The sequence below is a fragment of the Penicillium macrosclerotiorum genome (genome assembly GCF_028827735.1).
Source record: "Penicillium macrosclerotiorum strain IBT 26536 chromosome Unknown utg000002l_segment0_segment0, whole genome shotgun sequence".
Taxonomy (NCBI): Eukaryota; Fungi; Ascomycota; class Eurotiomycetes; order Eurotiales; family Aspergillaceae; genus Penicillium; species Penicillium macrosclerotiorum.
The window spans coordinates 3,430,082-3,457,833 of record NW_026643082.1 but is presented as its reverse complement, the minus strand read 5'-3'; the positions used below and the strand labels follow the sequence as shown (position 1 = coordinate 3,457,833).

The following is a 27,752-nucleotide window of genomic DNA, read 5'->3' as shown; positions in this document are numbered from 1 at the left end:
AATATTTTGTATTTATTACAAGCATAGCGATACCCATGCGTCACCGAGAGGGTCCGGGGCTCTGTTCTTTTCATGGCACGTCAATCTAGGATTAATTCCTAAGTTCAAGCTATAGAATTGATAACCAAACGCGTAACTATCTCTTTCCGAATTTCACCGTATGAAAAAGTACTACTACTACTAAGAACCAAAATCATATTGCTTGTGAAACGAAATTGCTACTTAGTTTGGCTCATAATTTCGCTACAATTCATCTAGCTCGTAATGTACATGGATGGACCTCATAATATTGAACCTCAATCGTTGCGCAATTTTCATATGTTCGAGGTTCTGGATCTCAGCTATAACGAGGATAGGGCAGGTTTGTTAAAGTTTCTTTTCTCTAGTCGAAACAAAATACCAGGGACCCAAGCCGTCGTCCAAGAAACATCCCTGTTCCTTTGTTATACAGTTCAGAAACTTGAGAGTCTGCTGAAGTTGCAAGTCTCTCTTTTTGGTTCGCCGGCTGTTCTTCAACAGGTGAAAGTCTACCCAATTAGTGAACCAACTATTTGACAATAAGGCGTTTCCATATAGCTCATACCTTGGTCACTGAAACAAAGACCATTGTGTGACTTTTATGCCGTTTATATTTTCCGAACATGCTGCAGCAAACTTGAACATTAGCCAAGGGGTATTTTTTACAGCTATTCAATAGAAAGACCAGAAATTCAAAGTCCAACAAGAAATGCGCAATAAGATTTTGCCCACTTTGGTTTATTTTCAAGCCCGGGGCAGTTCACGGCTCGAAAGCGACACCTATCTTTTCATCGGTCCACGCCTGTCCTGCGTTATAGATTACCAAAATTCCTGGCAGCTATGATCCTTACATGGTAGACAATTAATGCCGGGAGGTATCACAAACTGAATTGAGGCATCAGACACGATTTGGCGGAATATTTTTGATGAGAAAATCCTTGACCTTGACCACGGTGTGAACTCAATTGTCGGGAACTAAGGAGTTGTTCTAACTGGCTCAGACTATGAGAATCTCGGGACATATTCATACCTTTGAACTACACCATGCGACAATAGAAGACTCGACTCTGAGTCATATAAATCATCTCGCGGTTATAAAAAGACACACATGTCGTTGAGTTCTCAACATTTTCAAAGCAACTGTGCTTTTATTCTTCATCAACCTAAGCACAAAGTAGGTGACACCTCTTTCAGCATCTCATTAAAGATGACTATCAAGTCGAGATAAATATTAATTTGGGGTTTTCAGTTTTCTGCTTGAAATATGCTGCTCAGTCACTTCTTTGTCCTCGTTGGCCTCGCAGGTACTGCTTTGGCTGTTCCAGCACCCGAGCCTGGGCCTGGTGTGTGATTCAATTCATCTCGGTACAGAGCGTTGCTGGCTAACCGAGTTCCATAGATGTTGAAATGATGAAACGAGCCGAAGAAGCTCAGCAGAACGGCCAAAATGAGAACTGGGGCCCTGGTTGGGGCGGCGGTTGGGGCGGCGGCGGTGGATGGCGTGGCGGTGGATGGAATGGTGGATGGCGAGGTGGTGGCTGGAGAGGTGGGTGGTAAAGTCAGTCAGTCTCTGGCAAGGACATTTACTTGCGTGGGATCTACTACATCAGACTACCTCGTTTATTAGTATAAGCAGGTATATGCACCAAAGCGGCAGGCACTTTGACGGAAGGAGGTGCAGCCGACTAGGCAAATACTCAACGCGTGGCCTAGTACTAGGAGAGTCTGAATGAGAAAGTGCTTTTCTTTATATTCCCAGATTGAGGCTTTTTAATTACTGTATCGATGGTACCTCTTAGGCTCATACACCGTGGCAAGAGTATCGGTTCTATTGATAGTTGAGGTCAAAAAGAAGATTAGTATTAATCACAGATTTTCTAGACTTTCGTCTACTGTGCAAATGGAGTCAAAGGTATGATACTGTGTCTAAAGATTTGAGTCTAAGACAATTGAAACTTGATCCTGAGATTCAATTTATACGCCCAATACCAGTCTCCCAATCGTCACAAACATCCTGAATTCGCAGATGAGCAAGTGGTCTAGTCATGATGAAGAGCTATCCTACAAGCTTAAAATATCCATCTGAATTGGTCCCAGTGAAGACATACATTTTGCCTTTGACTAAAAAGTTCATTAGATCACCCTAGGCGCCGTCTTCTTTGAGGCGATAGTGGATTCTGCCTCATGTAAAAGCGCTAATGAGAATAAAAGGTAGAACTTCCCTTTCTATACCATTTTTGGTAGAATCTATGATATGTCTATTTGAGATATAAACTAAATTTATCATTTATGGCCTGTGCAAAAAAAGAAAATCTCTTAACTGAATCCGACGATTCTATGGACCATAATTGGACTCGGTAGTGAATGTAGATAGAGTCATTTCAGATCTTGACACATGGAAATATTGGAAGGTGGCGTGGTCAAATATCCCTCAACTTCAATGTCCGGCGGGGAAAGACTTTTCTTGAGTCTTCAGTTGCTCCTTGATGATATTACTTCGTTCTTTGCGTAGATTTTTCGCATATCTAACACCAAAGCCATGTTCAAAGACTTCTTGGACTTCCTCCAGAACAAGTCCGGAAACTTCAGGATAGAAGAAATAAATCCATATATACCCAAATCCACAGATACCAGCATAAAAGCCAAATGCTCCAGAAGGAGTCATGGTTTTCATCATCGAAAGGAATGTGCTGGAGACAATCACATTACTACCCCAGTTAGAACAGGTGAGCCACATGGTACCCATGGCGCGCACTTCTAGGGGGAAAAAGTCTGTGCTCATCCAGGCGGTGTTCCCCACAGAAACACCGTAAAAAATAACAAACCAAACCATGAAAACAATCACGATGATTGCTGCTACCGACACTTGACCTGTTGATTCCACTTCTGCGGTGTCCATATCAATTGGGATCCATCTGAAGGAAACGGCGATCGCAATAAGCCCGACAGACATTCCCCAGGCTGTGGATAGAAGTAGACGCCTGCGTCCCATTTTGTCCACTACCATCATGTTCACCCATGTCATCACAAAATTGGTTCCTGCAACCACAAGACCAACGGCCGTGGGATTGTTGAAGCCAATGCCAGAGATAAGAGAGCTACTGTAATACATTAAACAATTGAAACCTGACAATTGGGATATTACCATCAGACCACAAGCGCTGATTAAAGCACGGAGGTTGCTAGGAACCAGGTGCAGCTGTTTGATCTTCTGGAATCGACTTCCATTGTCGTTGATCTCTCGGGCTTGTTCGCAGGCCGCTTTTATTGACATCGTTATCGACTCCAGTTGCACCTCCGATGCATTCTTGTAAATTCTCTGTAAAATAAGATTGGCCTCCTCTTCACGGCCGTTGTATGTCAAATATCTGGGAGACTCAGGGCAGAAGGGAAGAAGACAAGCAAGAACAATGGCAGGGACGGCCCCGAGCCCTACCATGTATCTCCATCCGTGATCGACTCCTCCAAATGCGGCTCCTATTGCGTATGATATGACTTGACCTCCAGTGATCGACATATTGTTCAATCCGATCAATCTTCCCCGAGCTTTGGCGGGGGCGATCTCTGCGACATATAATGGCAAGACCATCGCCGCCGACCCCACGCCTAAGCCAACCACCAACCGACCGACAGCCATTTGGGGAATTGTATAAGCTGCACATTGTAATACAGCGCCAACAAGGAAAAGGAAGCAACCGAGATATATCGCCATTTTTCGGCCGAACTGAAAGGAATCCGTAAGCGTGCGGCATAGAAGGAAGGGGGGATACATCAATAGAAAATCAAAATAGACAAGAAGAAAATCGTACTCTGTCTGCGGTATTCCCTGCAAATATCGCACCAACAAATGCGCCCCCAGAGCAGAGGGATGTAATCAACTCCTTCTCATTGCTAGTTATTGGTCTATTGTTGAGATCGTCCTTTAGGTATACAAGGACGGCCGAAATTATGCCTGTGTCATAGCCAAAGAGCATCCCTGCCATTGACGTGGTGACAGCTACCAGCCATACAAATAGGCTGACAGGAATGTCGTCAACACTTCTGACTATATCCTCCACCTTTGTTGACATATTGGTCTTTTCAATATCTGCATCATGGGGTAGTTCGATATGTTCTGAGTCTTCCATTTTGGACATGTCAGAGCAGTCGTGCATATCCCTTGTGCCTTTTTCGGTATAATTGTCGGTTTTAAACATGACAATGGATTTCATTTTTGTTTAGAGGTGCCAATTGGATCGTAAGCGTGATTTATCTGCAGAAGGATATATAATGCCATTAAATAAGTATTCCAGTAAACGGCACGCGAAGATTATATACTTGTATATATCCCCAGCTTTGCAATCCCCAATCAATTGCCCGGGTATTACTCTGACACTAAATGCACGTAAGATCTCCCGAAACCCCGCGTTCCGCAGCCAATATGCGGGGAACGTCAAATCAGCATTTCAAGGCAGGCCCGATCACTCATTTTTGAGCCCGTCAAAGTCTGTTCGTCGCCGCTAATTCCCCAGAAGGGTAATTTTGTATCCTTTATATCGGCTATCGCTATTGCTTCTTCAGGCTCGGTCAAACATCGGGGCCCGTTTTCCGAGGCAATTTTCTTCTTCATTACATCACGAGCTTGGCAGATGCCACAACACAGGGACTTTTGGGGATGAATTGAGGAGGCTTTCGTTCAGACCTACTATTCGAAGAGATATTCAATAGAAGATATGTTTGATGATCAGCAACACGGCTTTCATTCAGAGCAAAAAGACGATGGTTGCTGTAGAGCAATTATTTGTAAGTGCTTCCGTCCGAAGATTGCAGCATTCTACTTTCAGAAAGCGCACAAGGTGTGAGGGCCGCGGAAGAATTATAAGTTGTGCGAGGCTAACTCCCTATGGGAGGTTTATTTACAAAGTGCGCGGCCCATGATCATTTATTTATCATCAGTCTTTTTAGGCGAATATATACAAAATCTTCTCCTTGTTCTCTCGTTGCTCTCTCGTTTACTCTCACCTCTTCTATCACCTCACTACTATCATCATCACAATGTAAGGGAACATGTGAAAGTGAGGTAAAGGTGAGAGATACTAGGATAATGATGATCTCTGATATGGGAAGTGAGCGATAGCCATCTAGCTTCGGTTCAGGACGTGACACAGGTAGTCAGCAACCTTCTACTCCGCGCCAACCAAGTTGTCCTCATACAGCCCCTCGAGGGGTTGATTCCCGAGTGAGGATCAACGTCCGAGATACTGCTTACGCCTTCCCATGACGTGGCCTCACCAGCGCTTATCAAGGATGACGTCGACGTCGGCTCGGTTGGTGCCATCAGTGAAGCTTGGGTCGAATGTTGACTGGGGCTAGACCTGCGCGTCTTCTGTAAAGTCGGGAGTCGGGCCCGGAGCGCGTTTGAAGTGGTGCAGAGAAATGACGGAGAGCACTGCGAGCCCTGGCGGCAATTGCAGAGTATACGGGAGGCTGCCTGCCCGCTCGAGGACATTGCACCAGATATGGCCTGGGCGAGCTTCTTCGCAACTGCCGTCATTGGGATGAGGTACGAATTCTATGACGACTTCACATAGTATCTAGAAATATAAGCCGCCAGTATGCTATGCTTTTCTTTTGAAATTAAAATCCACACCAAATGACCCCTACGAGTGAGGTTTTTGACAGGATTCGGCCTTCGCATTTAGTTGCCCCTGCATATAACAACGAATTATATAAAATCACAGTAAATAGGAGAAGCTTATATGCTTTTTGGCTTTAGTATGCAAAAGCAACCACTTAAAATAGATCGATATGCCTACTTCTTAGGACTAGTTTATTTCTATAAATGGTTCAAAGTCAGCAAAGAATTGTGATGGAAACTCTTTCTCTCTTAATACACTACATTAACTTGAATTGTTTGTAGGGGAATTTTTGTGTAGTTAACTTAGTTTGGTTAATTAGTTAACCAAATTACTAGTTATTAAAAAGATTAAAAAGGCAGTCAGGATTCTACCGAGCCTTGAGATTCAGACTGTTCACAACACCAGAGTCACTTCATCTTCTCATACGTTCCTGTACTCTGGCTCCTCTATCATGGAACACTCCCTGGCCAAGTATGGGTCACCTTGCGCGCCACGTGAGGGATTCCTGCTATTTTAGAGTGAAAAGGTGCAGTGACTTGTTGTTCTATGTTCAACTTGGTGCACGTAGCTACAAAACCCCGGTTCTAACACTGTATAAACTTTTACTCAAAGTGAGTTTATATATATATATATTTCCTAAGACTCAATTTCTTGGTTGTTTTGGAGTGAGGAAATGGCCCTAGTTCAGTAAGCTCAAAGACGTCAATGTGTTAAACATTATTAGAATTGTGTACATATGCTATCTATCTATGGATATATATTTAGAAAAATCAAGTTTACCTCCGGCCCTCCGCACTTTGCATGTTTTTGATCCTCAAATGAATATGGGAGTTTGAGTGTGCTTCCCTAAAATAGGTCATACTCGCCGAATTCAAGCCAGAATAGGTAGAGTTCGGCGATTTTTGGATAAATATGGTTAGTGTACCAACGTTCCGATCGTGAAGTGGAGACTTCTCCTGCCAATGTGGGCGATCTATTATAGATTGCGCGGCACTTCCTGTTCATCCAGAACTTGCTGACCCCCTCCAAGTAGCTTATTGGTCTAGTATTCTCAAGCCTTTCAAGCTGGGTTGACAGAATGTATATATTATTGGGCAATATATAGATCGGCTGATCATACTTGCCCCGCCCAAGTTGAGTTCTCCAACCCGACACAGCAGGATGTGAAACTTTTTTTCCTTCAGATATTTCTTCTGCTCAACATGGCTGCAACATTCATTAAGCCCGCATCGGTTCCTGTTCTCAACAAATCTATAGAAAATTTTCTACCTGACGGACTGGGACAGAATGGTGGCCGAATATCCACGGACCACATTGGCCTCCTACGGCCAACGTCAACATCTCTGCCGATCGACGGAATGAGACACCGGCTGAAAGAAGACGGATACTTGTTTATCAAGGGATTGATTCCTAGAAATGATGTTCTCAGTATGAGAGAGAGGTAAATCTCTTCCAAAATCTCCGACAAATGCTCACGGCCACCCTAACAAGCATCTTTCCATTCAGCTATTTCCGCCAATATTCTCGTACTTCATTCCTAGAGCCTGGAACATTACCCAGGGATGGTATTTTTAACAATTCTGCCCATCCGGATGCTCACAAAGGAATTGGCGGACAAGGCCTTCCGGCAGATCCGGTAGAAGAGAAGATCCTCATCGACGCTCATAAAGACTTGGCATATCGACAATTCGTGGAACATCCAGCTCTGACTAGGTTCATCAGAGATCTTATGGGTTGGAAAGAACATCAAATATTGGATCGAACGATGCTTCGACACAATGTTCCATTTGGAATGGGAACCGGCATCCATTATGATAAATTGTTTCTAAGAGGAGGCAATGGATTCTTTTTGACAGCTTGGGTACCAATCGGTAAGCTTATGTTGTTCGGTTCAACATTCATCTAGTTGATTTCATTATAGGGGATATCTCTGTCAACGGAGGTGGCCTTTGTTATCTCGAGAACTCAGTCCCGCTTGGCCGTGCGATTGAGGAGGACTTTACTAAGCGGTCTGAAGCAATGACGCAAGAAGATCGCATCTCGGCCTACAACATGAGCATGCTTGGTGGGGGTATGATTGCATCGTCTCCTCAAAACTTCCAGGAAATGCACTCCGCTTACGGGGTTCATAAATGGCTTGTTGCAGACTATGAAGCAGGAGATGTAGTATTTCACGACCCGCACAGTATTCATGCTAGTGGACGGAATGAGGACCACACAGGTCGCATCCGCCTTAGTACAGATCTGAGATTCTATGAGAAGAATGATCCGGGTATTGATCAGCGATGGTTCAGAATATGGAGACCAGATGATGGGCTGTGATTTATTTGAAGAAAATTTCATAGTCCCTGGAAATTGATAGATCTCTTTTCACTAGTATCTGGCACTTGCTCCGATTATTACTTGGCTCGGTCAGAAATTTGACTTCTAAATAGTTACATAAATGGACATCAGATCTGGTGTTATCATATTCCAGTAGGTATAGTAGAATTAGACTACCGGCTATTGATATCTCAAATGTACGTTTTAATAGGAATTAACAGTTCAACTGTGAGTCTAGTCTGGGTCAGAGAAGGTCACCTGACCAGAAACATTCCCATCCCACCAGGTCATTTTACTTTCAATCAGTAGACGACTGTCCGCCAAACCCAACTCTAATGGCCCCGAGATCAAAGCCGTGGTATGTGAACTTGGATATGCAAAAATATATCCGACTCGGATTTAATATGATATACAACGCTTACTTTCTCCAGTGAGAACTGCCGCAGTAGGTCCTCCTGACCGAGTTCCCCACCGGTGTCTAGACCCTAAATTGACTCTAGTCCCTCGACAGGAAATCATTTGAAATGTAAACAGCTTTCCCTTTATGTGATATGTTCATCAATCTGAAATATTTATTCTGACAACTGATCGCCATGTAGGTGATAATATCAAGCCAAAATGCACCAGATGCAAGAAGCAAGGGCGAGCCTGCGTCCGTCAGGAGTCGAAGCTGCAATTTCGCAACAGGTCCTCTTCCCAGATAAATTCAAACCCTTCAGAATCAGGTTAGATCTAATATGTCAGGTTCCAAATGATTTCGGTATTTATATAATAATGTCTCTATAGTGCTTCAATACGTCGATGAGACCCCCAAGTTCACTGGGCATTGTCCTGAGATCGGCCCCTCCCAGCATACTTCTCGCAGCGAAAATGCCAAAATCACTGGTAATGATACTGTTCTTGATCGAAATTCGAAAGAACTAGTTTCAACCCAGTCAAATATATCCAGGGACACTGAACCGATTGTAGGTGAACTGATATAATTCCCCTCGTCCCTGGTTTTCCAGAAGATGAAAAGACTCTCACATTTGAACCGGATTCAAACTGATGTTGATAGATCCTACCTTTTTTTCAAAGAGAGGATCAATATCTTCCCTATCAGATTAACTTTGGAGAAGCATTTCTTTTAAGATATTTTGTGGAGGAACTAGCTAATTGGGTAAGTTTAGTAGGTATTAATATCAATAAGTCCAAATTGCTAATTAGTTTGTTAAGTTCGACATATGTGATCCTGAACAACACTTTGGGGTTGTTGTCCCCCAACGGGCACGTTCTTGCTCGCCTCTTTTCAATGCGGTCCTCTCTGCATCAGCCAGGCACTTTACGACATTGCCGAAAAGTCGTCAGAAGGAAAAGGCAGTTGAATTAGGCATCCACCGTGACCTTATTATCAGCGAAGCCGCGGTGCTTGATTATCATAGCCGATCTATTGCGCAATTGAGACTCCTTGCAAATAAGCCAGACGCAATTATGGACGAAAATATGCTCGCTGCGGCAGTGGTCCTTCGATTTTACGAGGAATTAGATTGTATGGTTACCCATATTTCAACAGCATTCTGTCTATATTATTCTGGCTAACACCGGCTTACCATATACGTAGCTCCATTTATGGAATTGCCTACTGATGCTGCTACTAGGGGACTGCAAGTATTCATTGAAGCACAAGCAAGCTTGGCACTGTTATCTTCTGGACTACGACACGCCGCATTCTGGGTCGGATTCAGACAAGAGTTCCATATGGCCTTCTTGCAGCAGCGTACCTTTCGTCTCTCTCTTGAAGTGTGCGATAGCTACCTCTCGTGGGACACTGCTCCTGACCATGTATTGGTCAACCGACTTCTAATTATTGCTGCGCATGTCGTAAAGTATTGCTATGAAGATCAAGATACGCAGTTACACACAGATTATGAGGAGCTAACATCAATCTATCACCGATGGCTCGAAAAGCGACCACCTTCTTTCCTTCCTATCTACTCTGACAATTGGAACGAAGAGAAGGCCAACTTATTTCCTCGGAAGTGGTACTTGAATGATTGCCACATTGTTGCCGAGCAAACAATTGGCTTGATCAACATATTACTTACAGCTTATGACCCGAGAGTGGTACGGGTTGGCCCGGGCCATCGAAGCGCAATGGAGTCTATGGATGCCAAACTCAGGTCGATTGTCTTGGACATTTGCGGGACAGCGATATCAAACAGACAAGAGCCGACCGCACTTCTGACAGCAGCTTTTGCCATTGCCATATGTGGTGATAGATTTTCTGAATTTGCAGAACAACAGGCATTGATGGACATCATTGTAAATACTGTTCGGGATAACAATTACTGGCCATCGACTGCTCTTGGGGCCAAGCTCAGAAAAGCATGGAGTTGGGATCTTTGAATGATGATATATTGAAATTCTCATTCTCAATGCTTGATCCAGCGTGGCACCCATTCTAAGCTTGCAAAAGTAGCTCAAGTCCAGTGATCTGGGAACAATCACAAGGACCAGAGCTTTTGCTCTAACTCGGTTTCCAGACGATCATAAATTCATTTTTATGACGAATAATATTTGTCACCTATCATGTTGCTGTATTGTTCTGATTTTCTTCAAGCGGGATAGATTTACTAGTCTATCTACATAAAAGCTCTACTAGGAGTCTGACTGCCTCAGGCTGAAGTGATATATGCCTCAGCTTCAAGTTAGTGCCACGTGATGTCTTATGATATAAACCAATCACATTGTGAATTGACAGCGAGTGGATCTGACTCATCGCCGGCGAGGGGCAGAAATTCCCCGCCAAATATTGAAGATTGTTGCAAGCCCACGACACGCACAAGGTAAGGATCAATTGGTATTCTTGAAGAAAATGGCGAAACTAATTGCTTACACCTAGTCCATATCGATTAAATATCATGGCGGACGAACCAGGACAGCCTCCGGCGCTAACAAACTTGAGTCTCGCCGAAAAGGCTCCTCAGTCAAAGGCGACAGGCCAAATCGTCACCCCGTTCGATGTCTCCGGAGGTGTTGATGAGTCCGGCAAGCTCTTGCCTGTTGATTATGACAAATTGGTGCGGGAATTTGGCGCCACGCCTCTGACCCCGGACCTTCTTGAGCGCTTCGAGAAAGTCACTGGTCATCGCCCGCACCGTTTCATGCGCCGTGGCATCGTCTTCAGTCACCGCGAGCTGAGCAAGATCTTGGACCGCCATGAGAAGGGTCAGCCATTCTATCTCTATACAGGACGTGGTCCGAGTAGCGATAGCATGCACGTGGGACACACTGTTCCTTTCGAGTTCACAAAGTATGCTCCTCGTGTCTCTTTTTTTGACGATCCGATCACTGATATGCAATGTTTCAATAAGGTGGCTCCAGGATGTCTTCGATGTCCCCCTCGTCATTATGATGACCGACGATGAGAAATATATGCATTCCCAGAAGATCGAGATCGACGATGTCAAGCGATTCACCAAGGCAAATGCGAGGGACATCATCGCTGTTGGGTTCGACATGAAGAAGACTTTCATTTTCAGCGATTTTGATTTTGTTGGCGGAGCCTTTTACGAAAACATTTGCAGAATGGCCAAGCGTATCACCATCAACCAGGTTCGCGGCACCTTCGGCTTCAATGATAGTAATAACATCGGAGAATTCCACTTCTGCGCTACCCAGTCTGCGACGGCCTTCGCGACAAGCTTCCCCCAGATCTTCGGCACTGACCGGAAGAAGGTTGCTTCAATTCCCTGCTTGATTCCTTGTGCCATTGACCAGGACCCGTACTTCCGGCAATGTCGAGAACACGCCGAGAAGATGAAGTACAAGAAGCCTTCGCTCATCCACTCTATCTTCCTGCCTGCCCTCCAAGGCCCCGGCTCTAAGATGTCTGCCAGTATTGATTCGTCTGCCATCTTCATGAGTGACGCCCCCAACAAGATCAAGAACAAGATCAACAAGTTTGCCTTCTCCGGCGGCCAGGAAACAACCGAGCTCCACCGTCAGCTCGGAGGCAACTCTAAGGTCGACGTGCCTTTCCAGTATCTGACCTTCTTCCTCGAAGATGATGAGGAGTTGGAACGTATCCGAACTGCCTACGAGAAGGGCGAGATGCTCACTGGTGAGCTTAAGCAGATCTGCATCGCCGAGCTTCAGAAGTATGTGCAGGGATTCCAGGAACGACGGGCGCAAGTCACTGACGATATTGTGGCCGAATATATGCGCCCACGTCCTTTGGAGTGGAAGGGAAACCCCAGCCCAGTAGTCGTTGAGAAGGAAAAGAAATAGAGACCAGGGGCAAGCTGAAAAGTCCAATATACTCCCCCAGAAATAAACATTTAGCAGTTCTTGACCATACCCAATCGATTTGTAAAATCTTAATCATGTTTAATTCGAAGTTTCTTACTCGAAGTAGAATTCTTGATTGGGTTGATATCCCAAAGTCTTTGGCCAAAAGCCATTCGTTTCAATGGGAGAGGCCCATGAAAGCTACCGGTCCAGAATGACTTTGCCACGCATGAACCCGCGGACTCCATTGCTGAGCCAACATTCATCGCCGTCTCTTAGCTGGGCCGTGCTAATCACCTCTTCTGTACAGAATCCCTGGGACAACGCATATCTTCTAGATGTTCCCGCGTTTCCACCACTTTGTAAGGGCGGCGTAATCCATTCTGGACCCGAAGCTCCACCACCGTCTCCAGTGTCGTGCCGTCGAAAGTAAGGAGTAGTGATGCTGCCTTCCATGATTTCGCCATTTGGGTTGACCACTAAAACTTCTGATGTTTCCGCTGGCGAGCTAATGCCGGCTCGTAGACGAGCTGCCGTATAGTCATTCCGCGCAGTGGTTTTGTGAGTCGTGAAGCCGGAGGGCGTTGTCGACTGTGTATCCAGATATACTTTCCACACAGGAGATCGCAGATCCGTATCTTGGGAAGGGATCACGAAGTGAAGAAGACTGCTAGCAGGAGCCGGATGTACGTCAACTGAGCCATTCCCCTCGGAATCCACCACAATCCTCAATCTCCATGGCTTGTGCTTGTCTGGGATAAACGCGTCTAGGAATTGTTCGAAATCGCCTAGGTCCCGTTGTAGAAAATCCAATGCCTTGGGCCATTGGAAGTGCTGGGCAGCACTTATAAGACGCTGTTGATGGTAGGCCAGGAGATAATAAGGCGACTGCGCTGGGTGAGGGTAGATGCTTGCATGTTGGGAGGTCACCGTCGGCAGATCGGGGTCATATCGAAGGGATGAAATGATCTGAAAGGAGGACATATTCGAGTATGTTCAACGTTGTTGCTTTGCTGCCATACCGTTAATTGTGTCCTGGTGGTTAGTTTGTAGCCTGCGTCATTCACTAACAGAGTGATGGTTGTCTTGCTTCGGAGATGCTAATGAAGCATTGGACCGGCGTGGGCTTTGAGAATCAACTCAATCATATGCACTCCACATGAGGGATTCTTTTTTCAAGCGCAGAATGCATCAGAGCCCTTTGCATGAAATGGCCGCATTTCGTTGTGCCGGGCAAACCGAATGAGTGTGGAGAAGCTACGTCGAAGCGTTACGGTCGCGCAGCGCGTGATTGGCCCGTGCCGGCAGCCGGAACTCTCGACTTTTCCTCCAAGCTTCCGTCATTTCTCCCTATCTCACACTTCCCGCCTCTGGCCAAAGACCGGTGCGTTTCATGTATCATTGGACATTTCCATCTCTTACGGCATTGATATCCCAAAGCTGACACCCTCTAGAATCAGGACTTTTACAGCATCGGTCGCCGTGTCCGGTTCCCTCACATCATGTCGAGCGAGTCGCCATTATCCACTCCCACCCAGAACATCGTGCTGGACACCGCGAAGCTTCCTGCTTCGTCATCAGCATCGATCTGGGATCGCGTGTCGAAGTGGGTGTCGGAGAACAAGGCCGTTGTCTATACCATTGCCGGTGTCGCCGTGGTCGTGACCGGTGCTGGTGTTGTCTACTACCTGTCTGACTCGAGCAAGACGACAACCACCTCCTCCTCCACACCCAAGAAGAGCAAAAATCAGCGACGCAAAGAGAAAAAGAAGGCGGAGGAAGAAAAGAAGGCGAAGACCGCCTCTGTGCAGGATGGTTCGTGATGTATCCTAATTGACACTGGCAGGGTTTGCGACTGACATGACCCTAGAGTCTACTGCTAAAAAGACCGAGGAGCCCGTCGAGGAGCTCCCGGAGGTCGATGAGGCGACAGTTGGCCAGCTGTCTGAGGAGGTTCGTATCTCATTGCCATTGGAGTTTCTTCACGCCGGGATGATAGCTAACAATCAAAATTGTGGAAGACTCGGAAGGAATATGCTGCCAAGTTGAAGGCTGCCGGCAACAAAGCTTACGGCTCCAAGGATTACAACAAGGCCATTGAGCTTTACGGCAAGGCCATCATCTGCAAGCCCGACCCCGTCTTCTACTCGAACCGTGCCGCTTGTTACAATGTTTTGTCCGAGTGGGAGAAGGTTGTGGAGGACACCAGTGCTGCAATTGCGATGGATAGCGAATATGTGAAGGCTCTCAACCGCAGAGCTACCGCATATGAGCACCTGGAGAAGTACAGCGAAGCCCTGCTGGACTTCACAGCCAGCTGCATTATCGATGCCTTCTCCAACGATATGAGCCGCAACTCCCTGGAGCGGTTGTTGAAGAAGGTTGCCGAGCAGAAGAGCAAGGCAATCCTCGAGTCACGTAGTAAGAAGCTGCCCAGCGCTACCTTTGTGTCCAACTATTTGCAGAGCTTCCGCCCGCAGCCTCTTCCCGAGGGTCTGGAGGAGTCGGTTGAACTAGGTGAAGACTCTGGCAAGGGTCTGCTCCGCAAGGGTCTAATCGCCATGGTCAAGAAGACCGGTGAGGGCTATGAAGAGGCTGCTACTTCCTTCGAAAAGGCTCTTGAGGTTGGTGACCTGGGTGAATTTGAGGCTTTGGCTCTCAACATGCGGGCCACCTTCACATATCTTGGCGGCAACGCCCAGGGTGCGTTGGTTGACCTGAACAAGAGTGTGGAGTTGCAGCCCACTTTGGTCCAGAGCTATATCAAGCGTGCCAGCTTGCACCTTGAGCTCGGTAAGAATCCGTTATAGGTCTTTAATTCTAAGGCACTGTGCTCACAGTCTACTAGGCAACAAGGAATCCGCCGCTGACGACTTCGAACTTGCTATTACTCACAACAAGGATGACCCCGACATCTACTACCACCGTGCCCAGCTTCACTTCATTCTGAGTGAGTTTGCCGAAGCTGCGAAGGATTACCAGAAGTCGATTGACCTGGACCGGTCCTTCATTTTCTCCCACATCCAGCTCGGTGTGACCCAGTACAAGATGGGCTCTGTAGCCTCTGCCATGGCCACCTTCCGCCGGACCGTCAAGAACTTCGAGGAGGTTCCGGACGTGTATAACTACTATGGTGAACTTCTTCTCGACCAGCAAAACTATGCCGAGGCCATTGAGAAATTCGAAAAGGCCGTTGAGATGGAGAAGCTGAGCAAGCCCATGGGTATCAATGTGCTGCCTCTGATCAACAAAGCCCTGGCCTTATTCCAGTGGAAGCACGACTTCCAGGAGGCTGAGAACTTGTGCCAGAAAGCACTGATTAGTAAGTCATCTCAACCCACCTCATTCCGTTCGCTCCGTTTGGCCTTGAAAACTAATGTTCATCCCAGTCGATCCTGAGTGTGATATTGCCGTCGGCACCATGGCCCAGCTGTTGCTTCAGCAGGGCAAGGTCTCCCAGGCCCTGAAGTACTTCGAGCGGGCTGCTGAGCTGGCTCGCACCGAGGCGGAGATCATTAATGCCATCTCCTATGCCGAGGCCACTCGCACCCAGCTGGAGGTTCAGGAGAAATATCCCCAGCTGGCTGCCCGGCTGAATGCTATGGGCGCTATGGGAGCTGGGGCACCTGGCATGTGAAAGCAACCAAAATCATCCCGTCTATTGCTTTTGTGACTTCCTTGTGTTCCATGCCAGCTCTCACTATTCCTACAATCTTCCCTCTTAGTTCGCTTCGTTTCTTCGCCTCCCGGATCTGGACTCGGGCGCATGTTTAATTATCCCCTTTTCGACTCTGGTCTTCGACCTTCTCTTCGTCTCTCGTCCCTGCGGTGCTCCCCCCGGCCATTTATTTTTTCTGCCCTCCTTGTATTTAGTATCCCTCTCTTTGACATATTCCCTCTTATCCGTTGTTTTGATGTTTGTTTATGGGCTCCACACCGAGATATCCGAGAGATGCGAACCGGAACGTTGGGGGCTAGCGCTGGGTCCGGACCATTTTGCATTGGGCTGTGAACATTGGAGAGTAATTTGTGTACCATAGAGGTGAATATGATGTCTTCTACTTGTTCTCTGTTGCCTTTGCTTCTAGTATCCTCAAGGGTGGCTGCAATAGATGTATAAGAAGAGAATTCACTAAATAGCTTGTCTGTGGCCGGTGATGTATTCCACCTCGTCACACCGTGGTGGGGCAGGATAATGACTCGATCAGAGCGACTATTTTCCGTCCAGGTTTACCTCCATTAGATATCAATTCACTTTTACGCAGTACCTTGTCGTGGTTAACTATAATCCGCACTCTCGTCTGAAAGCACCGGATGCTTGTAGATCTCCCCGGCTTTTTGGCCTGAGGCCTTGTCCCCACGTCATCCACGCGATAAGGAACTCGCTGCCCCACTCCTTCGCCCTTTGTATACCGCTCACATCGCCTTATCACACCGGCGCTTCTTAAACGCTCCTCTCTACTTCTACAGTCTGTCCTGTGTTGCTCCGATAGGACGAGGTCTGTTCCGCTTGGTCGGCCTTTTGACGTTGGTCCCGTGCTTGCTCGCCCAAGGGTCCCCTCTCCAAAGAAAGCCCCCCTCCCCCAACTGGAACTTAGCCTTGACAACCTGATTCATCATCACCTACCCCTCTTCCACTCCCAACCCTTCGGAACCTTCTTCTCCCACTCTTCACCTCTTAGGTTTTCTTCTGGTTCAACTGCTTTCATCCTTCGCTGTAGTCTTGGATTTGGTCTCTGGAAACATCTGCGACCATCAGCTCCTCTGTGCTAATCCAGCCGGACCAACCCGGTAAGCGCCCCTCCACCTCAGTTGCCTTGCTTACCATCAGGTAGTCTTGTGATGTCGCATAGGTCGCTATGGGCTTTATAACTCCTGATATCTCTGCTTCGTTGCCCTTGATACCCCTCTGCTAACATTCATCTCGGCAGATTCCAGCTTCGTCCATCTCTCTTATCCCGTTGAGCCTCACGTCGTACATGCAATATATCCGAACAACTGTCGGGTATCAGTCATCATGCCCGAACCACGAGGTATGTTCGAACGTCACTAAAAGCAATTTTTCGAAGTGCTCTCATATATAGCGGGTGTTGACTCCGTCTCTTCCATCAAAGTGTCCATCGTCCTAAACCCTCTCGCCTCCGGCGATTCGCTTACTCGTAATATCTCTCTCTCTTCCAGCAACCCATCCGTGGAGATCGGCCGGTCATCAAAGCGGGGAAATAAAAACCGCTCTCCGGCAGAGGATAACGGATGGTTTGATTCTCGGGTCATGTCGCGCTTCCATGCGGACCTAGGTATCTCACTGGAAAAAAGGGTAACTCTCCCTCTCCTACGGACCCCTTCTTACCCCAAGGACTATGCTGAGCGGGCGATCATCCAGAGCGTCTACATTTGCGATAACGGATCCACTCATGGCACTTGGCTCAACAACGTCAAATTGTCAACTGGAGAAAAGACCCCGTTGATCAGCGGAGATGAACTGAGATTTGGTGTAAACGTGGATCGTGGTGACGGTAAGTTTTCCTAGCAAGATTCTGTGACAAGAAATCTAATGATATCTATAGAAGAATTCCCAGCGTTGAGTGTTCAGTGCGAAGTTGAGTGGCTTGCCAGTGATGAAAAGGCTGAAGAAAGCGGAGATGTTTACGTGCCTGCCGACATTCAAGAAGTGCTGGACATCTCTCATGCTGAGCATTTTCCCAAATTCCCTGCGACAGATCCCAACTGTATCATTCAAGCCAGTACTTCCACAAATACATTCTGTGTCCCCGAGGATGATGACAGCGACATTGAGGAAATCCCAGCTACCAAGTTCAACGGCCATAAGGAGGGTTCACGCCTCCAAGGAACTTTTCTGGCAGATTATTCGGATGGAGAAATTTCCGAATCCAACGAAGAAGATTCAGATCTTGACTCAAACCCATCATCCTTCAGCGAGACCAGTGAACGTGTTTCTTATACCGAGCTTCTCTGTGTGGAGTCTAGGTCCGACGATGACTCTACTTCTGAATATGCTGAAGAGAATGAGTTCTTGCTTGGCCAAGAAGATAATGAGTTCATTAATCCGACAATTCTCAATAATAGTGATGAACCGGACTCCCCTGCGCTTGCAGGAGCTGCTCTGCGTACATTTTCGCATGAGAATGATATGACTGGCAAATCTTGCATCAAGGTGGAATCACCCGAGGTGAACGAAGTTCTTCGAACCCCTTTCCCTCAGGTTCCTATCCCCTCTGCCTTACCAACATGGGTAGAGAAGCGTGCTGAAGAGGAAGAATCTCGCCGTCTTGGCCGTCTGAGCATCAGTGATGTCCTCAACCCCTACCAGGATGGACCGTTTGCCTGTTCAGCCATGCCGGGTTCCAATGATGCCAGTGTCAAGAAACCCGTCGAATCGCAAGTCGAATCGGTTCAAGAGCCAGATATGAGGTCAAAATGCGTCTCCCTGAAGCGAAAGGCATCTGAGATAGAATTACAAGATGCTCAGATTCCCGACGTGGCCCTTTCACAGTCCGAAATGCCTGACTTCGAAAGTGTCACCAAATCTAAGGTAGCTGATGCGATTAGTTCCGCTCTTTCTGAAAACACGAGTCATGTGCCTAGCCCTCCTACGAAACGAATCAAAACTTCTCATGCTTCCAACATTGCGAGCTACACTGCTACTGCTGTGATTAGTGCCTTGCTTGGTGGACTGGGGACCATCGCCCTCCTAGCCGCTCTGCCTGCGGAATACTTCCAGTGATCATTGTGTGCGACCTCTTTCCTTCCACTGCTCGAAGTGTGGGGGCGGGGTTTACTTTTGCTGTTGATACTTCCGCCATCGACGTGATCTGGAATTTTGGGTATACCCAATTCGAAGCTTCCGACTATGTCAAGTCGCCGGCGAAGTTCATAAATTGTTTCTTTTTCGGCACGTGGAATGTTGTTTTCTCGCCTCTTTTTTTACCCTTGTGACCGTTTCAGCCTCATCCAAGATTCCTACCAGGACTCTGCTTTGTGTCACAAGGTGGGTTGGAGTTGTTAGGACTGGGGAGTTCGGATACAATGAACTCGGTGGCTACTTTTTATTCTGCCTTCGCTTTTCCTTTCTTTTTATTTCCCATTGCCCTCGTCTACCGACAATACCGACGTCTTGGGACGAAGGTATTGGCCGAATAGGCCTTTTCTGCGTCGCTTATGGTATCTACCCCCTGTTACAATCGCAATTACCTGCAGGCCATAATGAATAGCAAGAATGCCAATCATTTTCATTTTGAGTTTTTCCTGGATTATGCTTCTTGTGACCCATGATCTAGCTTACCCTGTTACAATTCTACGCAATTTCTGCTCGCTACAAAATAGTATTGATCTCAACATGCTTTCTTGCTCGTGGGATACTGCCAGGTACCGCTCTCTGCAGGCAGACTTGTTTGAAAGTGCGCCGTGATGTCATCTTGCCGGATTCATAGAATATGCACGACCTGGAGACTAGCTGTGAGTACTTGGGTTCTTCCCTCGCCCTTTTGCATGGTCCCCGAGGTGAGAAATATGCCGATAATCGGGAGAATAAAAAATTGATCACCATCAGCAAATAGGTTCTATCCCGAGCTTCATTCTTGCATTCCCACGGAGCAACTCGTGGTGTTTGGGCTGCTCGAGTGTCGTATACTGATCCCTTTCCCCCCAGGCTAATACCCTCTTCATCCAAGTTCCGTAATATCCGATCTACCTCATACCGCAAAGTAGTAGAACCCGAGCCTCCGAGCAAGCGGCGGTATACTTGCCTTGACTGGCCAAGTCAATATGGATTCGTCTCTGAGATTTAAATATGGACTACACCTCAGGCCCCTCTTAAGGCCAAATCAGATTACGTGTCCCATGGATTAAAACATCGGTGCCAAAAAGACTATCAGAACCCACCTCTTCAATCGGGCTGCAGAAAAAGGGCCCGTGGAGACCCTGGCGGTTTGTATCAGCTGACTCGGCAAGGTCCATGTGCGTTGCACCTTGCAAAGACCCCCCAGTCAGCTTCTGTGCCTCGCGAGGATGGATGGTTCCACAACCACGCCCCGTTGAAAGGGCTTCCAATACGGTAACCTGACGGGGTTCTCTCGGGCGTTCTCTTGACCTCGTTTCAGACAGCCCGTTTGAGGTATGACTCGAGGTGGGGCCATGTTGGCAACAACGTACGCTGCTGCCAGTACGAGACCATGATTCCAGTCCATTTTGAAATCCCGAACCTAGCGCGTGATGGGAAATGGATGGCTGCAGTTCACTCACACGGTTCCTCGACGCTCGGCTCAATGCAAGAACTACCTATGGGCACATTCATGCGAACGGCGGAGCTCCACGTCATGCTTTGTCCCACGAATCCAGGTACATTTCCTTAGTGCTGACTCGCTGCACGCAGCTTCCTGAACACCGGAAAATTTATGCCTCTTACGGAGTCGTCAGCTTCCAGCCATATCCCGGCTTTAATGGAAGCCAGCAACCTTGGATCCCAATGGTTACCAGGAATACCTTGCATCAATCATGATGCCGCCGAAGGTTCTAAGCGAGCTTCGATAACAGAGTCGAATTTTTTGGACAGTCTAATCCTAGGGTCAAATCAGAAGACGTCCATACGTTTCAATCCCCAATACCCACCGGTTGTCACTTTGGGCTGGGGGGATATCGGCCGTGTTGCATTTTGATCTCATGCTCGCTCCTTGGCATTTATATTGAGGACTGGCAGCGTTTAAATCCCGTATAAATCCCGAGCCGCTACTATTAGCCACGCAAGCAATTCTCAGCATCTCTTTCGGCTCCTCATTCGCTCATCATTCTGTCCTTTTCCCTGTATCCAAAATTCACATGGATCCACATCTTAATTGGAGCTAGCTGGGGGGATCTCTAAAACCCTGGTAGAGGCTACAGCTGCACCCTGATATACCACCATCACATTAGTCCCCGATCTTGTCTATTCAGGGCTGAGTAGGAAGACGCGCCAGCCAAAGCTCGCATTTTACTACAGTATACAGGTAAATGTTCTTTTCGCCTTCGACGAAAGATTTCCCGATGAATTCATGGGGCATTCCTTCGTCCTCATACGCTCCCAACTCATGCAGATGGACATCTGACTATCATTCTGACTTGCTGTTGCGAATGCTTCCTGCATCTTGGTCCACTGTCTCCAGTCAAGATGCAAAGCTATGTTTTTTCGAAGATGGAAAGCCTTTGAATGAAACCCGTGCACACAGCCCCATAAGCTGACAAAGGTCACCTTGGAAAGGTCCAGGCAGCTTTTGGCGTGTTATAGTCTACATAGTTTGGAAATGAGATCATCCACGTCCCTTCTCTGCCGCTATCCGTGGATGGACCCCCCCCGTTTGGGTCGCGCCTCGACTGCGGTATTGATCCACTTCTTTTTGCCCGGGCTCTCGAGCTTTGCTCCACTTACCACCTGGTACATGGCCGCATTCCAGCTCTGAAAAAACAATGAGTCTTGGTAAGAATTTGTAACACAAGGCTGTGGTGGCTGCCATGCGGCCGTGACTTATTTTCCGGGAAGATAGTCACAGGGGCTCGTCTCGGTGACTCGTCCCTCTCCAGGATTGAGTCTGATTTGAAGTCATAAAAAAAGCCCCGCTCTGGTCATCTCTGCTTTGTCTTGTTATTTCTTTTGGTCGCTTGGAACCCTCTAGATAGGTGAGAACAACCGAATTGCTCAGGAACACCGTTATAGTTTAATATCTACGATCGCAGTTCTCATCCGATCTGCTTTCTGAGCCACCAATTCAATAAAACATATCAATAATCAAATGGAATAAAACGCCCCCGATACCTAGCCCAAGACCGATGGCTCCTTTCCCCACCAGCTCGGTCCATTTCAGCAACCCTGGACTTGCGTCTTTGGGAGGCCTGGCTTAGTGATCGGGTGCGCTTTCTGCCGCCCCTCTGACGCACCCTGCTAGAGATTTGAAGCCGGGCTGATCCCATTAGAGCGCATATGCCGTTCTTGAATTATGCCAGATCTCTAGCTGCCGTTCTCATTGGCTGGACGCGTTTGGAAATATGTCGCCTGTCCTCGAGTGACCGGCCTCGCTATTGAACAATACTCAACATGACCTGCAATTGCTCCTTCCATTTCAACAGAGTGTCCTGCTGATCCATGGATTTGTCGGCGTTTATCTTGCTCCCTCGGTGTTGTCGATTCACCCAAATTTTTCTTTTTTTTTTTTTTTTAACAGAAAATGTAACATCCAACTTTGAGATTGTCGTGTGCCACCTCGACCTTGCAAGTATAAGAGTCAGTCCTCCTATGCCACCTATTTCCGGGCTCATTATACTTCGGCCTGGCAGGATTTTACCCTTGTCCGATCGTGGGATCCAACACGTTGTCTTTCCTTTTGTTCCGAAAGTCGTGTCTTTCAAGGACAACCTGCTAAGATATCTATTCCCTGCGGCGCCCCTCTGCCACTGCTCAGAATAAATAAAGGGAATCCCAGACGCAGAATAAAGTATCTTACAAAGTTTGAGATATTCAGTACGTTTCCCAATATATCGCCTTATCACCTTGCCCTTGCAGCATCTCCTATTCCAGCTTTGTGCATACGATTTCTCGCCGCATCGCCCCACTATTGTTTGCCGCAGTCAACACGCAATGGCCACCTCCAATTTATCTATCCTCGACCTTGATCCCAATCATATCTCGTGTATTGGGGGACGGACAGTAGTAACTTGCCGGCACTGTGCAGGAAATGCTCCAAGGTACGTACTAATGCCCTTGGCCTATCCTTCGTATGCTTATGCTCTATAGAGGAGCCATCTGCACTAGCTGCGATGGTCGAGGCTTCAATATTTTCATCTGCATGCATTGCAATCCCGCGGCCGCTGCGGCTGCCGTCCGATCGAGTTCTATTGCTGCCGCCTCGGCTACGACAAATACCACCCCGGGCTCATCGGCCCCGTCGTCTCCAGGCTCACTGAGCCGGAGTCCCTCCACCTCATACCCTTCACATCCTGACCCACGGGCAAGTAGATCCTTGAGACGTCCGGATGGCAGTAGAGATGGGACAAACTGTGGACGTGTTGAGACGAACACGCCTCGCAATCTATGATTCGGTCATTTTCTACCACCTGGTTGTGGCTTTTTCCATTCTCGAATATTACTTGGCATGCCTTTCTTGCATATGACCACACTGGATGTTCGGTCAATCTTTTTGTACATGTTATTATTTTTGGATGATCGGACTACCATATCATCTTGTGATTCTTGCTGTGACTGGCCTTTCTATCTTTTCTTTCCTTAAAAAGATTCTTTATTCAATCGACGTTCTTCACGTACTATTTTGCGCTTTGTATTCACATAGAAGCGATTGCCCTACCTCTTACCCAACGTTCAACTTCTACGCGAGTATGCTCCCATGTTTTACGTAGCAAACCAGGTGCTCTACGGCAAACCTGACATGCAGGCAGGATGAGGTGGATCCACGAACAAGCTAGCAAGGCACCACAAACCACAATGAAAGAAGGCATCCTAAAGGGTATGTAGATACTGTGTAAGCCAAAAGAATATTGAAGTGATATTTCTCCCTATCGAAGACGCGAAACTATATCTGTAAAAACTATTTGCTATAAAATATACCCTCCGACCAGAGATCACCTATCGCTTGTCCTTTCCCCACTACAATATATACTCATATTGACATCTTACCGGCAGTTCGAACGGGCGCTTGAAAGTAACGTAATATTTGTCTGTTGAATGCTGAACGCCAAATTCCGAGGCCGGAAGTACAGCCTCAGGGGCTCAGTATTCAACACATTCTACTACATACGCTCGCCCAGTTCGAAATTTAACGCAATGCAACTGCTTCTGACAGTGAAAACTCAGAACTTATCACTTTATACGCACGGACACCGCAGCTTGCGCCTACCATGAGCTCTTTGTTGTATGACCGCACAAATGCCATCAAATATTGTCAGATCATTCAAGGTCTATAAAACCCTCAATAAAATTTTGTATTCGGTAGAAGTCCCGCATCCTGGTCATCTCTCTGTATTCGTCAGTCAGTACTCTGGGTGTTTCCTAAAAAGGTAACAACGGAGCCCTTACCAGCGCATCACCAAGTCCCTTCACAAGCGCAATTTCGTAGTCACGGCGGGCCTTCTGTTCAGGTTTCAAGTTGGTGTAGGTTATTGCAACATCAAAGTCAATCCATACCAGCCTATCAGGGTTTCCATGAATAAGGAGAAGGTTTGGGGAGTAGATATCTTGGTGGTGAGCTCTAGTACTGTGTATCTCCTCCATGCCCTCAATTGCCCGGGGATACAGCGCATCTGAGTATTTCACGCAGTTTAAGCTCTCTGCTTTTGGGAGATATTCTAGCAATACTGCCCTCGGCTTCAACTTGTCTTGGGCGAAATGTTGAAAAGCAGGATGGAAGCAGTCGGATCCACTTGATTGATGTAGCCGTAGAATTTTGGAACGAAGGTACGCTCACAGGACCCAGAAGTGAAGATCTTCTTGTATGCATTGGATTCGGAGCAAAATCGATTCAGATCACGACCTTTCTCGTTATATCCAGGGTCAGCCTCATTGTAAAAGAGTATCGTGAAAGAGTATCCATGCATACTTTTGTCCATCCAGATCTACCTCAAATATTGAAGATGCATCGAAGTGCGTAATCTCCCTAATAATATTGATTCTGAAAGGGATCAATGTCCGTTAAGGGAGTGTTTGTTGGCTGCATTGTTATCCTGTTGGAAGTTATATTTCCAATAAGGAGGTTAGAATACGTAATTCAACAGGCACGGAAGGGCTTCGTTGATAATAATATCCAGACTTACGGAGATTCAGTGAGCCGATCAGTCTGCTCAGGCAGAAGGGAGGGCTCAGTGAGCAAAAGCGGCGAGAGGGCGAGCACTAATCCGGAAAGGGAAACCAAAATGTGCAAGGGAAAATCCAGTACCTAGGGCTCGTTAGGCTGAACTCATTCCATTATAGTCTTTGTACAAAGTCAGCTCTATATGCCTTAGGCGTTGAACATGTCTTAGACTAGTAGGAGCATAGTAGAGAGTCGTACACACAAAACCAAGTGAGGGAAACCTGATTTGGTCCAATTAAATTGTTGTCACAAAAACACAGATGTAAATTATAGGCCAGCTAAACTACTAAAATAATTTCTGGGTACGAGCTCGTAGCCACGGCCCAGCAAGGTAAAGTGGCAGTGCTAGTGCAATGCAGGCCCATTGGATACCAGCAAATTCGTAAAACATCTTGTCGACGCCCTGCGCCGCCATCCAGGAGTAAGCACCCTTAGCCAAGCCAAATGCAACCACATTCTTAGAAGCATTGACTAAGACAAGCGCCTCGCCGCTAACGCGTGGATAGGAGTCCACAACATAGGAGAGCATCACAGAGGGAACCAGCGTGAGGCCGGCCGCTGAGATTGCGGCGCCGACAGCAGGACGAACATAGTTCTGTTGCCGAGCAACAGTGTATCCAAAGACAATGAGGCCAATGGGACAGACGAGGAAAGGGAGAATAAGTGCGGGCAGACGGTGCTCTGGCTTGTGGACGTTGCCGTTGCGTTTGCGTAGGATGCGGGAGAGGAGATCGGTCAGGGGGCCGGCGATGGGCCAAGCGATGACGACGCCAACAAAGCTGCTGAAAGTGAAAAGACCTAGGTCGGCGGAGGAGAAGAGATATGGTGGAGGCATGAAAAGGTCAGGAGAAAGGGTGGATACAGCAACAATCCTGATCGTCGTTAGTAAGATCTTCGGATGCGAGGAAAGAAATGGTCACAAAAGTTCATGTGCGACCCGTGAAACTTACCCTCCGAGCACCACGCCATACATGATCGAAGCAATCAAAATCCCAGGGATAATCAGTAGGGGGAATGGGAGTACAAAAAGATACGCGAAGTATTTGAAGACACCTTTCTCTTTTGCGCTCTTGGTGATCTTGAATGTGAAAAGTGCCTTGAAGTAGTCTCCGTAGTCCATCTTGGCTCGGTCGCCGAATTGTGACGTGGTGGGGACAGTCTCGAGGTGGTTAGAGGTGTCCTTGCCAATGTCTTCCACGGTTTCAGGCTCGTCAACTTCATCTGTTTCGTAGATTGTCTCCGGCAGCATGAATATGGTGGTGACGAGGTTGACGGCCGCGATGATGGCACAAAGTATGAAGAACCACCGCCATCCACGAGCCTGGATGAGATAACCGGCGATCACTGGGCCAATCTGGGAGCCGCCAGAGAGGAAGGCAGCATAGGCTGCCATCGCGCTCGAGTAATTCCGCTCATAGAAGAGATCTGCAGCAGTGTCAGACAGGGTAGTGATGTATCTAAACAGTGACTAGAGCATACCTGCGAGGATGCTAGGCCCGAGGGACTCAATCGCTCCGTAGCCTTCATGTATTCTGAGTTAGCTTGCAAAACTTAACACCCCATATTCAATGCAAATCTCGACTTACCAAAACTAGCAAAGACTCTGGAAGCAAGCAGGCTATTGAAGGAATCGGCGACTGCACTCCAAATGATGCCGCCTAGGAACATCGCCATAGAGACAATGACAACGGGGCGCTTTCCAAAACATAAGGCGAGCGGCATCCAGAATAGATTGGCCAATCCCATCGACAACACGGAGTATGTGACTAGGCCAGCCAGTGTAGAGTTGTCGGCATGGAAGTATTTTGCAAGGGACTCAAAACCCGTGGCCAAGCCCGACTATGATGGAGAAGAGGTTAGAATCATCGCAACTCGATCGGAATCAGAGTATCTACCGAATACATGTTGCCCATAAAAACATATACATTGACCGTAAGCAGGGCGGCATACCGTACCCTTTGCGGGAAGAGCTGCAAAAGTTAGCCATGACCACAATATGCTTTGGTCCAGGGAGCCAGACTACTTACTCTGGGGTCCACCACAGTCATCCTAGCTATTGCGGGAACCACTGAGAGGGAAATGTTGAACGTGGGGAAGGAGGATCGTACGATAATCGGACAACCAGCATGGGGGGGAACGCGCCAAATATAACAGCCGTCGGCAGCCAAGCTCGGGAAATCAGCAAGCCACACCGGAACTCCCAAGAGAGCTATGACTGATACTAGCACGCTCTATGGGCTAGCTGCATAATGACAGGGTCATTACTGTGCCCGAAGTTTTGGCGGGTTATCCGTTTATGGGATGTCCGGATGCATTTCGGGACCTCATCCGTCGGCCCCACGGTAGGCCGGGGTACGGGGAAAGGCAGTAGGACCCCTATTAAGAACGGACCATTTTCAGCAATGGAACCGATTGCTGGATAGAAAACTAAATTATGTGTTCCATGCATTCGCTCTGGCGCTATTTTAGGAGCCTCACGATCATCGTCTACCCCTAGTATGCCCATGGGGGAGGTAGGCACATCGGCATACGGCGAAGCGGTATCAGACGAACCCAGTCTCATGACTCAAGAGGCGAACAAAGTGGGATTTTTCTAGCGAGTAGTCACACGACTCTCAAGGACCCATTTAACCATGGGCAAGGGCAATTAGATCGCCATCGAGTAGGTTCGAGATGC

General features: G+C 47.5%; 11 protein-coding genes across 11 annotated transcripts; 7 read left to right on the top strand and 4 right to left on the bottom strand.

The window, feature by feature from the left end:
* Nucleotides 1–1,282: 1,282 nt before the first annotated feature.
* On the top strand, nucleotides 1,283–1,575 carry N7462_002391 (uncharacterized protein; the record flags this gene model as incomplete). Its single annotated transcript, XM_057074117.1, has 2 exons — nucleotides 1,283–1,361; nucleotides 1,418–1,575. 2 exons carry the CDS (start codon nucleotides 1,283–1,285, stop codon nucleotides 1,573–1,575), a joined length of 237 nt encoding a protein of 78 aa, XP_056937758.1.
* Nucleotides 1,576–2,455: 880 nt separating this feature from the next.
* N7462_002390 (uncharacterized protein) lies at nucleotides 2,456–4,145 on the bottom strand (the record flags this gene model as incomplete). Its single annotated transcript, XM_057074116.1, has 2 exons — nucleotides 2,456–3,742; nucleotides 3,828–4,145. 2 exons carry the CDS (start codon nucleotides 4,143–4,145, stop codon nucleotides 2,456–2,458), a joined length of 1,605 nt encoding a protein of 534 aa, XP_056937757.1.
* Nucleotides 4,146–6,838: 2,693 nt separating this feature from the next.
* On the top strand, nucleotides 6,839–7,958 carry N7462_002389 (phytanoyl-CoA dioxygenase family protein; the record flags this gene model as incomplete). Its single annotated transcript, XM_057074115.1, has 3 exons — nucleotides 6,839–7,077; nucleotides 7,143–7,507; nucleotides 7,558–7,958. 3 exons carry the CDS (start codon nucleotides 6,839–6,841, stop codon nucleotides 7,956–7,958), a joined length of 1,005 nt encoding a protein of 334 aa, XP_056937756.1.
* Nucleotides 7,959–9,428: 1,470 nt separating this feature from the next.
* Nucleotides 9,429–10,343, top strand: N7462_002388 (uncharacterized protein; the record flags this gene model as incomplete). Its single annotated transcript, XM_057074114.1, has 2 exons — nucleotides 9,429–9,486; nucleotides 9,559–10,343. 2 exons carry the CDS (start codon nucleotides 9,429–9,431, stop codon nucleotides 10,341–10,343), a joined length of 843 nt encoding a protein of 280 aa, XP_056937755.1.
* Nucleotides 10,344–10,858: 515 nt separating this feature from the next.
* On the top strand, nucleotides 10,859–12,227 carry N7462_002387 (tryptophan--tRNA ligase WRS1; the record flags this gene model as incomplete). Its single annotated transcript, XM_057074113.1, has 2 exons — nucleotides 10,859–11,250; nucleotides 11,312–12,227. 2 exons carry the CDS (start codon nucleotides 10,859–10,861, stop codon nucleotides 12,225–12,227), a joined length of 1,308 nt encoding a protein of 435 aa, XP_056937754.1.
* Nucleotides 12,228–12,428: 201 nt separating this feature from the next.
* Nucleotides 12,429–13,211, bottom strand: N7462_002386 (aminotransferase class IV; the record flags this gene model as incomplete). Its single annotated transcript, XM_057074112.1, has 1 exon — nucleotides 12,429–13,211. The coding sequence occupies one exon, from the start codon at nucleotides 13,209–13,211 to the stop codon at nucleotides 12,429–12,431; it is 783 nt and encodes a 260-aa protein (XP_056937753.1).
* Nucleotides 13,212–13,432: 221 nt separating this feature from the next.
* On the top strand, nucleotides 13,433–15,864 carry tom70 (putative mitochondrial outer membrane translocase receptor (TOM70); the record flags this gene model as incomplete). Its single annotated transcript, XM_057074111.1, has 6 exons — nucleotides 13,433–13,611; nucleotides 13,699–14,042; nucleotides 14,098–14,180; nucleotides 14,249–15,020; nucleotides 15,076–15,549; nucleotides 15,617–15,864. The coding sequence occupies 6 exons, from the start codon at nucleotides 13,433–13,435 to the stop codon at nucleotides 15,862–15,864; spliced, it is 2,100 nt and encodes a 699-aa protein (XP_056937752.1).
* A 1,380-nt stretch (nucleotides 15,865–17,244) lies between these two features.
* Nucleotides 17,245–18,972, top strand: N7462_002384 (FHA domain protein; the record flags this gene model as incomplete). The annotated part of the gene is made up of 3 exons (XM_057074110.1): nucleotides 17,245–17,260; nucleotides 17,312–17,743; nucleotides 17,795–18,972. The coding sequence occupies 3 exons, from the start codon at nucleotides 17,245–17,247 to the stop codon at nucleotides 18,970–18,972; spliced, it is 1,626 nt and encodes a 541-aa protein (XP_056937751.1).
* A 3,879-nt stretch (nucleotides 18,973–22,851) lies between these two features.
* N7462_002383 (uncharacterized protein) lies at nucleotides 22,852–23,308 on the top strand (the record flags this gene model as incomplete). The annotated part of the gene is made up of 2 exons (XM_057074109.1): nucleotides 22,852–22,958; nucleotides 23,008–23,308. The coding sequence occupies 2 exons, from the start codon at nucleotides 22,852–22,854 to the stop codon at nucleotides 23,306–23,308; spliced, it is 408 nt and encodes a 135-aa protein (XP_056937750.1).
* Nucleotides 23,309–24,196: 888 nt separating this feature from the next.
* On the bottom strand, nucleotides 24,197–24,833 carry N7462_002382 (kinase-like domain-containing protein; the record flags this gene model as incomplete). Its single annotated transcript, XM_057074108.1, has 3 exons — nucleotides 24,197–24,244; nucleotides 24,304–24,646; nucleotides 24,697–24,833. The coding sequence occupies 3 exons, from the start codon at nucleotides 24,831–24,833 to the stop codon at nucleotides 24,197–24,199; spliced, it is 528 nt and encodes a 175-aa protein (XP_056937749.1).
* Nucleotides 24,834–25,361: 528 nt separating this feature from the next.
* On the bottom strand, nucleotides 25,362–27,123 carry N7462_002381 (putative MFS transporter; the record flags this gene model as incomplete). The annotated part of the gene is made up of 6 exons (XM_057074107.1): nucleotides 25,362–25,947; nucleotides 26,026–26,500; nucleotides 26,555–26,596; nucleotides 26,662–26,914; nucleotides 26,971–27,045; nucleotides 27,103–27,123. The coding sequence occupies 6 exons, from the start codon at nucleotides 27,121–27,123 to the stop codon at nucleotides 25,362–25,364; spliced, it is 1,452 nt and encodes a 483-aa protein (XP_056937748.1).
* Nucleotides 27,124–27,752: the final 629 nt, after the last annotated feature.